The sequence below is a fragment of the Meles meles genome, chromosome 4, assembly GCF_922984935.1.
Source record: "Meles meles chromosome 4, mMelMel3.1 paternal haplotype, whole genome shotgun sequence".
In the NCBI taxonomy this organism is placed as follows: Eukaryota; Metazoa; Chordata; class Mammalia; order Carnivora; family Mustelidae; genus Meles; species Meles meles.
This window is the reverse complement of record NC_060069.1, coordinates 125489854-125502900: the sequence shown is the minus strand read 5'-3', so window position 1 is coordinate 125502900 and position 13047 is coordinate 125489854. Positions and strand designations below refer to the sequence as shown.

General features: G+C 35.5%; 1 protein-coding gene and 1 non-coding gene across 5 annotated transcripts in view; one reads left to right on the top strand and one right to left on the bottom strand.

The window, feature by feature from the left end:
• CADM2 (cell adhesion molecule 2) overlaps positions 1-13047 on the top strand; it is a 1108651-nt gene that overhangs the window by 828050 nt on the left and 267554 nt on the right. For all 4 annotated transcript variants that reach the window (XM_046003329.1, XM_046003331.1, XM_046003328.1 and 1 more), the window contains one exon: positions 11009-11158. In XM_046003329.1, the coding sequence (XP_045859285.1) occupies positions 11009-11158 (150 nt within the window). The remainder of the gene's footprint in view (positions 1-11008; positions 11159-13047) is intronic.
• On the bottom strand, positions 1975-2080 carry LOC123941074. Its single transcript, XR_006818170.1, has one exon. It is a non-coding gene; the product is annotated as a U6 spliceosomal RNA (small nuclear RNA).

Genomic DNA, 13047 nt, shown 5'->3' with positions numbered 1-13047 from the left:
GTTACCTTTACAGATTATCCAGTGATTTAATGAATTCTTTGATATTTTCTCAATAAGGTTCTTGATTATAAACACTATTTTTACAGTGATTCATTTCTAAGATTAAAAATCCTTGATTTAAGAATAATGATTAATGGGGCGCCTGGGTGGCTCAGTGGATTAAGCCGCTGCCTTCGGCTCAGGTCATGATCTCAGGGTCCTAGGATCGAGCCCCGCATCGGGTTCTCTGCTCCGCAGGGATCCTGCTTCCTCCTCTCTCTCTGACTGCCTCTCTGCCTACTTGTGATCTCGCTCTCTGTCAAATAAATAAAAAAAAATTAAAAAACAAAATCTTAAAAAAAAAAAAAAAAGAATAATGATTAATTACCAGAAAAAAAACCGTGTCTTCTAGGGGTGTATATTGAGTCATTTCCCTCAGTGTCTTACTACTGCATGTTAGAATAAATGTAAGCTCCTTGCTAAGACATAAAAAGCCCTGCATGACCTGACCTTGACATTCTTTCTTACCTTGTAAGAAAGGTAAGAACAACAGACTAATGGTCTGTTGTTTTTCATACTCCAGACTCAGTGGTTTTTGTTTTGTTTTGTTTTGTCTTGTTCTCAGTTCTTTACTAGTCAACCTCTTTCCTGCCTCTTGCTTAGGATCTGTTATATCAGGTAACTTACTTTCGGAATATTGACCAACCCTCTCCAACATTTTGTCCTCTGGCAGTTTTTAAATGGCTGGGCTTTCTCCCCATTTAGTTTTCAGCTGAAATTTCACCACCTTCTTAGCCAGGCTTTCCTGTATAAATTTCTGTTTTCTTGTTTTACTGCTTATCTCTAGGCTGTAAGTTCTAAAGACAAAATTTTATAGCATTTCTAGCCTATTTGTAGTTTTATCTCTAGCTCCTACTATTTTAAGCACATTCCTGGCACAAAGAATGTATCTGTTGAATAAATTAATGTCATGAAGTATATTTTATAGGCAAAATCCACTATGAAGGTGAAGATAATTTTCAGAAACCCTTAACATTATATACGTTTATTATATAGTTCATATGCCTAATGTGAACTGATTGCACATTATTGGATGACATGTTTGATATCATATTTTTTCTTTTTTTTAAGATATTTATTTATTTATTTGACAGAGAGAGATAGAGAGAGATCACAAGTAGGCAGAGAAGCAGGCAGAGGGGGAGGGGGAAGCAAGCCCCCTATTGAGCAGAGAGCCTGATAAGGGGCTCAATCCCAGGACCCTAGGATCATGACCTGAGTGGAAGGCAGAGGCTTAACCCATTGAGCCACCCAGGTGCCCCATATTTTTCCTTTGATATATCTTGTATTATGATATCTCAAAATTTCTTATTACGTCCCTTAATCCAAAGAGTTATAATTCAAATAGAATCTCTGTTGCTCTTTTACATGAGCATCTCTATTCAATGTTCCAATGCAATTATTTAAATTTTCTGCAGAGAATAAGATATGAACAGAACGTTAATCTATAGGCAACTTGGCTAATAGTCAATACGATTTTATACTTGCTGAGTATGCAAATATGTTGTGCAATCCAAAAGAAAGATTTTATCAAAATATGTCTCCTACAACTAAGCAAAGTCACTAATTCACAACAATATATTAGGCAACAATTAATTTGATTGTATATATTTTTTTCATTTGGAATCAGGGAATACCAGCATAAAAACAAGACTGAAGTCCCAATTGTCTTCTCAGCTTATACCTTTCCTTACTGCGTTCACCTTATTTTGCTAGCTGTATCTTGTATTTTTTAAGAAATTGTATATTTAAAGTTGGGATTTAATAATGCTTGCTATTTTCTTACAGTTTTTCATTTAATTTGCTCCTAGCAATATTATTAGACTTTTAAATTTTCCTTGAGGTTATTAAATATTCAAAATGTATTATAATTCAACTTTATTTGTTACTTTCTTTAAGTATATGGACATTCTAAGACCTACAGGGTGACATGGAAAATATAGGTATCATTTCCCCCTTCTTCCATGTCTTCTTTGTGCAGGGCCATGCTAATCTTCTCGTATCATTCCAGTTTTAGTATATGTGCTGCTGAAGTGAGTACTTCTCCCCCTTTTTTGTCTCAGGTTGAAGTTTTCCCCAGGATCTTCAATTTTAAACAGTTATGTCCCACCCATTGTGGCTTTTTTTTTTCCCTTTCAGAAGATTGATTATTGTACAGTCAGTACTATATTCCTCACCCTGTCTTCAGAAGAGTCCTACCATCTGTGTGTTCCTTTCCAGAATATTTCCTCCAGGTTGACATCTCAATTTAGAATTTAGTTACGTGATTGAGCTTCACTGTGAACCAGACTGTGATTGTGGTCATAAATTTCTTCTCTCTGGAAGGCTGCCTCTCAGATGTTCATCAGTTACCAAGTAAAGCTAGTCAGTTCCATCTAGGTCTTGCTCATTCACCCTGAAAGCAGTATTCTAGAAAGATAAAATGAATTTAGACATGCATGATAATTACATGTTAGCCTTTTTTGAAGTTATAAAAGTCATTTTAAAATTCTCTTATTCTTTCATAATGCTTTGTGAGACGTGTAGTTTCCTTTTCATTTTAAAATTATTTCCTTTGCTTTTTATTTTTCCACATTGTAATACTTAAAGATCTATATGAATAGGAAAAGAAGCAACTTTATGAATATGAATGTGAACAATTCAAGTTAATTTTTTTCTTGAAAAACTATACATGCTCATTCAATAAATTATTATTAGAATTTTGAGAAGATTCAAAACATTTAAGGGAATAAATTAAATATAGATAAATTAATGAAAACAAATATATTTTAATGTTTTTATTTCAAAAATCTATTTCAGCTACAAAGCTTGATATATTTACATTTAGTCTGAGTCCATGACACTTTAATAGCTTTTTGTTTATTATGCATTTTACAGAATAGTAGGCAGAAAAACAAACAAATAATGAAAACAACTGGTTTTGTACAAATATATATTTTTAAAATATTGAGCATTCTTTTAAAAATCAGATAATGTTTTAAAACATACTGAAGCAATACAACCACTAGGCAAGAACATAAAGCTGTCATAGAACAGCATTTCCTAGAATTTTATAAATATTCTCTGAAACTTAGAATTTTATAAATTAAAGAAAATATGATATGGCTGAGTAATATAAAATTAATGGATGAAATTGGAGAAATCTACTTTAGGTAGAAAGAAAAACTGCTGGGAATATCTATAATAGAAAAGGCTAAGGTATACAATCTCACAAAAACATTTTTGAAACGTAGGGGAAGGGGCTGATGTTACATTTCACCTACATTACAAATTTCTTCAGAGCCAGCCGTGATCCTGAAATCAAGAATTGACTCTAATTATAAATCTTATTTAGACACAGCAAATGGTAACTACTTTTGGTATGATGTTGCATAGTTAACTGGGTCACCGACTCACAGTCACTGTGTAGGTTAATTGGAAACAACCCAATGGTAATCCCATTGGTTTCCTGGTCTGCTATGAATGCCCAGGAAAACCTATTACACATTCTGGAAAAGGGAAAGAGAGGTGAAATTTCTGCAGGAGAATTATGATTCTCTGGGTCAGGAGCTGTGGGAGCCACTGTAAATCTGAAAGAGCCTTTTGTCATGGATCAGAAGCCAGCAAAGGCCCTGGGCCAAGCTTTGAGTACACAGAGCTTCTGCTCCAGGAGTTGGGAGCAGAATGGGTCCCTCACAATGGCCATAGCGAACACCAGGATCTGGTCTACGGGATTGTAACTGCTGAAGCTGCCAGTTTGGCACTGCTATGCTCTGATATCAGGAGGAGAAAGCCCTTCCAACCTTCCTGGCCTTGCAAGACCCACTGCCCGCCAGCTTTGTTTCTTCCCTGCCTTGGTCTGGCAGTTGCAATGGAACACAGGTCTCCAACGTGCTTCCTGTCTCTATGGAAACTGGCAAGCAGCACCAGACTGATGGCCATGCTCCACAGTGGCTGGGCAGAGGGGCAGCACAGAAGGTGGATACCAGGTGTATCCTCTATAAGACTCTATAAGACAAGCTGAATCCTGAAAGGATAGAGTCAAAGAAAAACAAATTATATGAGGTCACCTAGGAAAACGGAATACTTAAAGTTGTTCAGACAAACCTAAAAACTGAAATGAAATCATGGGAAAATGGCTAGAGAATTCTATATTTGAAAGAACAGAGGGACATTCCAAAAGTGGAAACATTTTGCACTTAGTTATCAGTCTTAATTTTTCCTCCAATTTCCTTTCCCACATGATAGAGCATTTATTGCACTTCTCTTGAGAATTTTAAGCTTGCATTAATAGCATTTGTGCTTTTCAATCCAACAGGCTTTAGCATGCAATGTGTGTTTCAGTACACACAACTTCTGAGCCACAACTTTCACATTAGAAGGTTATTTGTTTAGAATGCCTCCCGTAATTTAGTGGAAGTAATAGCATGCTATGTGTGCATTTAGATATATTTTTAGACTCTAAGCAACAAGAATGATCTTGAACTTTCTAAGATTCAGGTTCTTTGTATAAATCCCAAACCTGTTGATGGAACAGATGGGAGGGAGGGGGATGGGAGGGAGACACAAAACTAGCGGAAGACCTAGAGAATAGTAAGCTTCCTTTGTATTTCATTTAGAAATGAGTGCCTATTTCTGTCATTTCTTATATTTAAGGACCTGTAATAATACTGTGTATCTACTGTTCCATTTGGCACCTGTGCTTTTCGTAACCAAAATATGAGAATCTTAATGAGGCCAGTATTTTGCATTTAAAATGGGGTTCTTGAGAGGACAAAAAAACATTTAAACAAATCAAAGCATTACTTATGCCACTTGATTCAGATGACAGTAACTCTATTGCATTAAACAATTCTGTAGACTTAGTTGACAGTTTTCACTAAGCATAAATATATTCCCAAAGGAAGAATCAAAATATGTGGTATTGTTTATCTCATGAGAAGTTTATTCTTTCTCATGGAACAATCACATCTTAAATTCTTTCACACCTTGCTTTTTTTTTTCCATTTTATTTATTTTTTCAGCGTAACAGTATTCATTCTTTTTGCACAACACCCAGTGCTCCATGCAAAACGTGCCCTCCGCATTACCCACCACCTTGCTTTTTATTTGTTCCCCTTCACTGTTGTTAAATCCAGTTCTTCCTCTGAGAAAGTTGTGCTCATTTTCAGGAAGAAAAAATAACGAAGGTCCTCAGTTCCTGTTAAATAGCCCACAGAAGTTGATCATTTACCCGAAAAAACCACTGACTGTAACTCACTCCCTCTCAGATGCGCAAAGACTCACCCTCTGCCTGTCTGTCTAGATATATCTCAGGTGATTATTGCCCTTAGTAAGTAAGCACTCATGCACAGCGTGCACTGATCCACTGTTGCGGTCCACGTTTAATCTTTACTGCAGGAAGAGAGATGGAGAAAACCATCGCCTTCACTCATCGTTCATTCAGGAGATAGCAAGGCTTGAATGATGCCGTTTTTGGAAGCAGAGCCATGTTTTGGGATCAGTGTGCAAACATGCATTTTTGCCTGCCTGCTCTCTTTCAACAATATTGCTGGCTTCAAAGATACCTCTTCACTGCTTTGTTCATTGCTCCTCTTCAGTGATGGCACATCACAGCTTGTCAGCAGGGTCGAGAGAGCCATGATCTTAGAATTTGCTTCTTTAAGTGCTGCGTGACAGTGTGTTGGGTTCTTGGTGGTTAGTCAGTGAAAGCATGCTTGAAATGTGGGAAGCAAGGGCATCTCTTAACTAACAGAGGTCAACAGGAGTCAAGACTCAGTTCACTTGATTTTGAATTTGGTAATTCCTGATCCAGACAAGAAAAGGTTTGTACCATTTTTTCCCTAAGCATATGAGAAATAGAAACATTAAAGGAATAATGGCAGCTTCTCTGTCTGCTATTTAAAGACAGGGTCAGGAAAGCCATCTTTGCAGACTATTGAATAATGGCTCTTCATTAAAGTGTCTTTCACAGCAATAAATTAGCAAATTGTTTCCATATAACTACTGAAACTAGCTTAAATGGGTTTCAATCCCTGATGCTAGTTAGAAATAAACTTGGCAGCCTAAGAAAACGATCAGTTTAACAGAGTAGAGGGGGGAAAATAAAGATCATTTGGAGGACTTTTATTGGAAGAATGATGAGTGGGAGGGGAAAAGGACTCTTAGAAAATGATTTGAGGATAAAGGGGAAAAGGGACTTGAAGAGGCTCAAAATATGAAGAGAAGAACTTCAAAAATGGAGTTTTATTGCATTGGAAAGAGCTCATTGGTTTTCAGGGAAAAAAAAACAACACTTTATTTATGCTAAATATGTAGGTAAGAGCCCCAACAAGACACATCAAAGGTGATTTTCCAGTGGTGTGCTATATAAATGATTAACAACCGCCTCTGGGGGGGGGGGACCCACAAAAAACAAAACAAAACAAAAAAAAAAACACTGACTTGAGCTGTTTGCCAATCTCTATAATGAAAAGACTCTCACTGAGGTCCATTTGAAGCTCATGTCATTAAGCATGAAGTGAGAAAAGTTACATTCGGTTGACTCTCGTGAATGGTATGAGCCAGCTCTAGCACATCACAGGTTTCACTGGAATTTCAAATGTTCCTTCACTTATTAAAAATAGATGTAAAAGGTTGATATGCATCTTTGAAATGTTTAACTCCAAACTCTATGCTTATTTTATAACAGTTACTCAGTCAGAATTAAGTTCACTTTCTTTCCCAAGCAGTTTTTTTGGTTAAGCATGTGAGGTCTGAAGACAGGGTGGGAAGGTTCAGAACCTGGCTGCTGCACTTTCCAGCTGTGTGACTGTGGGCACATTATTTAAGCTCTCTCTGCATCTGTTCCAGCATTTTCAAGGTAGAAATGGCAACAAGGTGGCATGAAAAGTAAATCACTGATAAAAGAAATGCACTTATAGAGAATAGTGCGTAGAATATTTTGAACGCTCAGATAAGTTTAGCTGTATTTTTCATATATTTACCATTGGCTTAGTGATTGTGGAAGATGGGATAACAGAGGAAGGGTACTATGAAAACTGGGGTGCCTAGATGGCTCAGTCAGTTGACTAGCCGACTCTTGGTTTCCACTCAGGTCATGATCTCAGGGTTGTGAGATCAAGTTCCTCATCAGACTCCATGCAAAAAGTCTGCAGGAGATTCTCTCCCTCACTCTCTCCCTCTGCCCCTCCTGCCATTCTGTCTCTCTCTCACTCTTTTTCTCTCTCAAAATAAATAAATAAATCTTTAAAATGAAGGTTAATCCAAAAGAAATTGGACCGGGAATGGAAAGGGAAATATTTTCCATCTCAGTGCCCTGTCTACGTAAGAGAGCTTAGGTAGGGGTTATTTACTCAATATTCAAGAAAAGTTTTTGTCTTGTATGCTTGTCCCCTTCTTGAGCATAAATTTGACACAGTTGGTCTTTTTATGTCCCATTTTGGGTTCTAACAATGGTATTGGATATGTCTGTTCTAGATTACATTTGTTATATCTTATGTATACTCCTCATGATTTTCAATCAGAACTTCAAAAAAAAAGTCTTAATATATCAATAAGGATTTTATGATTTTAATTTTCCATATTTTTTTCCTTGGTGAGGAATAGTCTCTCCTTGTGCCCCTCTATTTTGACAATGAACAAATGTAGCAGACTTGAGTTACTGTGGTTATTCTACTTTCCACGAGTTCCCCTATAATGCCAGCCACTGCTCTAAGGAGATGCTTTCCTTCTGGAAAATGAGCGCCACTGGAAGCTTCAGTTCACAGTACAGAATGTTAAGCAATGAAACTGATTCAAAGATAAGTTTTATTTCTTTATGTTTGATCATACACTTGTTTGATAAGGATTAACTCCTCTGAAATCTAGGATGGGGCTGAGCTTAGCTAGAGGAAGGATCCTTTAAAAGTATGATATGACCAATGCATTTCAGAAATCCTTATAGATGGGGGGAATAAGGAAAGAGTTATATACCACAAACAGACTGCCTTCTCCCCTGCCTTTATATCCTCTCGCAAAATCTCCCAACTCTGTAGTCTCCTTATAAACTTCCTCTGTGCATCTTTCAGATGATGTTGATTCATATAAGGCAAAGCATGTAGTAGGTCCCCCAAAATATTTCTTTAATGAGTGCCCTAAAAAGGAATCCTCAATTTTGGTGACAAACTGATTCTGCTAATTGGGAAAATTAGTAACTTCTTCAGAAAGACTCTCTAAAATTGAATTAAACGACAACCTTGAGCCACAAAGAGTTAAAAGAAAAAAGTAGAAGTTAATCTGATGCTCTCTCCAGGTTATAACTAGAAGTAAAAGGCAATTCAAAGCTTGAGAAGGAGTTTGACTGTCTACAAAACTGGCTTTTGAATTGATTTTGGAAACCACATATCCTAAGGGTATTTAAGATTAGTAGATTCTCCACATGAGTTTACTCTCTATGGGGAAAAACTAAATTATTTGACTGCAGGGATTTTAGGCTGCAAGTCCCAGGGAACTGAAGTCATAATACTTTAAAGTCACAATCCATGTGGGGACAAGATGGAGGGAAGCTGTCCTAATCTGCTACCTAAAAGGTTAAGGAATAGGTGTGCAAGTGTATATAGAGTAACCCACATGCAGAAGACCCTAACAAATACCCCTTTCTTTTTTCTCTAGGCTGGTAAGGAAAGATTAAAATAATTGTCAGAAGGAAGTTCTGAATAGGATAGACTATTTAAGGGCAGTTGATATTGACATCCTCTCTGATTTGATTTTAATGCTACAACTGAAATTTATGAGGACGTAGTTCAGCTAGGTATGCAACTGAAAATTTCAGTGTTCAAACATTTACTCATTTATACTTTTTTATTGTTGTCTAATTCACACTTTAGCAAATAGTAATCAAGTTACTATGACCCGGCAGCCTTTGTGGAAAAATAAGAATAAAATATTGAACTTTCAGAACAAACCCCAAATGGTTCATTGACTTTGTTTCACCATGGAAAAATCACTTAACCTCCCAGTGTCAGTTTACCCATCTGTGAAATGAGAAGGATAATATTTTCTTATGGGGATGTTTTCAAAATTATTTTGCAAATGTAGTGGATGAAATTGTTGCAAGCATCACTGCTCTTTTTCCACTTCTTTAAAGAAGCAGACAATATTATTTATGTACCAGTTGATAGTCAAATTGTCACCCGGGATGCACTGTGTATTCTTATTAGCAATTGTGTACTTTTTATTACTTAAAGAATCCCTCCTTCCTCCCATTGCCAAGTTTATTGTTACATCAAAACTTGGGAATCTGAGCAAAATATCTTGAAATCACTCTGAGCTTCATATTTATGAACTGTTAATGCGATATCCCTGGTAATTATTTCTTCTTTCTGTTTTAGCTCATGTTTTCTCTTACATGGTTTTTCGCCTCACCTCACTTCACAAGATTGATAGTTTTCCACGTTTCCCTGCTAGAGGTCACCTCTGAGCTGAAGGCAAAACACATCCCACTCTGGCTCTTATTGACTTTTAAGTCAACTATCAAAGAATTTACTCCAGACATCTCCTAACCTCGATTTAAAAACTCCACCCTAAAGACTACAGGGAGATATCCTGGGGAGTTGCCATAGTGACTCTAAGAGGTTGGCATTGAGAAGACAAAGCTACTGATATCAGATTTTATAGTTGATAGGCTTAATTATATAACATGGTCATGAACCTCTGTGCTTGTGTCATTTAGATCTGGAAAGAAATTTTCCCCTTCAGGCTCTTCTGTCTCTTACAGTGCCAATCAACAGGCTTCTTGGTAATAAGATCCTTTATGCCAATAGCTCCCGCATAACCTCAAGTGGTGCTTGTGGTAATGACAGGATCATTACAAAACTAAAGAAGAAAAGGGAAATATATTTCATGGGTGTGATTAAGTCATCATAATGTTCTTGCATATGTAAATTATCCTTGACTTAATGAACTACCTTGCTCACAGAATAGTATTTTAACCTGGCTCTGGAAAGTCATTTTTTACCCATGTTGATAATTGTTACCAGACTTGGCAGAGCTTATCTCCAGATCATCTTGCTGAAGTGAAATTTATGTATTATGTTTCCATGTGCATGAATTTTGTTTTAACCACTAGAAGTGTTCTTATTAAGTAAAGTTATTATATGAATTATTTTAATAAAGTACTATGATACTTAGGAAGATGGAATACTTGATTATATTCTAATGATATCCAATTCGACAAGGGTCATTTAAAATACATGTTTTTTTCTTGATTATAAAAGAAATATATATTCATTGGGGAAAATCAGGAAAGTAGAGAAAATAACAAAGGAGAATATTATCTCTATCTCCTAGGTTAATCTCTTTAAAATTTTGATAGATATTCAAGATGAACACTTTTTGAAAAATACTTACATTGTTTTCTCCAACGCATTTCGTGTTTCTAAAAACAGCTACATCTACAAGAAGCTCTGGTAAAATAAGATTTTTTTTTTAAAATTTCTTTTATCAGAAATTGAATCTAAAGTTCTAGTATCCATGTTTCATAGACTATTCAGAATTTTAAAAGCTACCAGGGAAGTATTTTATGGGGTTTCTTCTGCTGCTTTAGAGAGTTCAATTCAGCCAAAATTATCTCAGTGCCTTATTTTCAAAGATGATGAGATCCATCCTATATAATTAATGCAAGGCCAAAGGAAATTAATGATAATCATGTTATTATTTGAATATAAATCTTCATGTGTACCTAGAAGGCAAAGAAGTTTTTCTGGAACACATAAGGGAGTATGAAGGAGTCTTAATGGTATGCACAACTGTCCCTGATTAAGAATTTTCGATCATTCTTTCTTTTTGTAATATATAGTTTTGTTGTTGTTTGGTTGGTTGAATGTTTTTGTTTTGTTTTGTTTTGTTTTGTTTTGTTTTTTGAGTGAAAAGTTAAGTCCAATGCAGCTCTTGGGAAGTTAATCATTTTATAACTCTCATTTAATCAACATTTTCTTTAATCCCTTTTTAGGCAGCCAAGGGCAGTTTCCACTAACACAGAATGTAACGGTTGTTGAAGGTGGAACTGCGATTTTGACCTGCAGGGTTGATCAAAATGATAACACCTCCCTCCAGTGGTCAAATCCAGCTCAACAGACTCTGTACTTTGATGACAAGAAAGGTGAATACATTTTCTTTTAAATGTTTTAATCATATTCTGAAATATCCTAATTATAATGAATTTATTTTTCTGAGATGATTCAAATTATTCGTTTTGATTACCAAACTGCTGCTGCTTGTATTTAAACATGTTAAATATTAAATACTTTAGTTTGCAAGTCATAAACACTAAAGATAACCTATGTCAACTTTTTAATAAAATAAACAGCTTCAATTCTGTTTCAAAAATCATTTTATGCCTTCTCTTAACCATTATCTTCTCTCTAGATATCATATTCCTTCATTCTTATAATTGCCTTGTGTGTAGATTAACTATTTTTTCCTAACTCCAGGTAATATACATATATTTTTTTATTAACCTTAGCTTAATATATTTAGAAGATGCTGGATGATTTTGGAAAGTTTTGTGATTTTATTCTTATGAATGGGCTTGAAAGTAAGAATTGTAGAAACGATACCCATAGTAAGTTTAAGTAACTCCATGTTTCAAAATTCTGAAATGAAAAAGGTGTGTTTACTTCAAGTTGAGTTAGACTTCCTTAATTAACTGGACTCCTAAGTGGATGATAGATTTTGATTAAAACTTTTTAGAGAAGTAATGAAATTCATAAAATTCATTCAAGCAAACAACTGAAAGTATACATTGAATTTCTAAGACTTCATCCATTATTATAAACATTGGGAGAAAAAGTGAGTTCATGAGCTATAATAAAAATATGGAGCTGTTGCTATAGATAAATTTACATCATATAGAATATAAATATTTATATATTGGCTGTTCAACATGGTCTCAATACCTGTATTTCTTATGAATCTGTATAGGTAACAGCAAGATAATTTGAAAGCAGTTCCATTTTAATGGTTAAAGTATAGTTGTATTAGTCCAATAAATCTGCCCATTTGCCCTGAAATAGGAATTCACTGTATTCCTATTTCTACCTTGCTGTAGTTTTCCCTCTTTGATACACTCTAGATTTAAAATGAATTATTTATTTATTTAAAATTTGAATATGTAATGAAAGATTGATTAAAAATTTATTGACTCAACAAATAACTTTTAATGTTTCCTTCATAAAAGGTGTTAGATTGGTGAACAAACAGATAAAATCCCTGTCCTTAGAGGACATACAGTCTAGTAAGGGACAGAAGATAAACCCATGATTAAATATATTTTAGAGTACATTGGTAGGGGACAAGTGTTCTCTATCTCAATAGCTAAATAGATGCATAGATAGTTGATAAATACAAAAAGAGAGGGAGAGAGAGAGAGAGGGAGGGAGGGAAGGAGAGAGAAATTTTAAGAAACTGGCTCAAGTGATTGTGGACGCTAGCAAGTCTGAAATAGGCAAGGCGGGCGAGCTGACTAGAGACTCAGGGAAAAATCAGTATTGCAGCTCAAGTCTGAAGACAATCTGAGACAAAATCCCTCTTCCAGGGATCTCAAATGTTTTCCCTTAATGCTTCCACTGATTGAACAAGGGCACAGCAGGATAATCTGCTTCACTCAAAGTGTACTGACTTAAATTAATCTCATCTAAATATACCTTCACAACAGCATCCAGACTGACATATGACCAAATATTGGGGTACTGTGGCCTAATTAATTGGTTGGCATATAAAGTTAAGCATCACAGAGGGTCAGGCTAGCATTTCTGTAGAACTGTATTACTTAGAAAGAGCTTTTATTTATTGTTTTATTTTGCCATTTGAAAGATGAGTACAGCAGGTATCACCAATGGCCACATTGTCATAGAAGCATATGGGAGGATGGGGTTAAATGTCCCACAGTTACGTGAGATTTTAAAGTTAGTATGGTGATTTAAACCTTGTGACTCAAATATTGGCCAGACTTAAAGCCAAAATGGTGACTCCGTAATTATGTTTTGATTA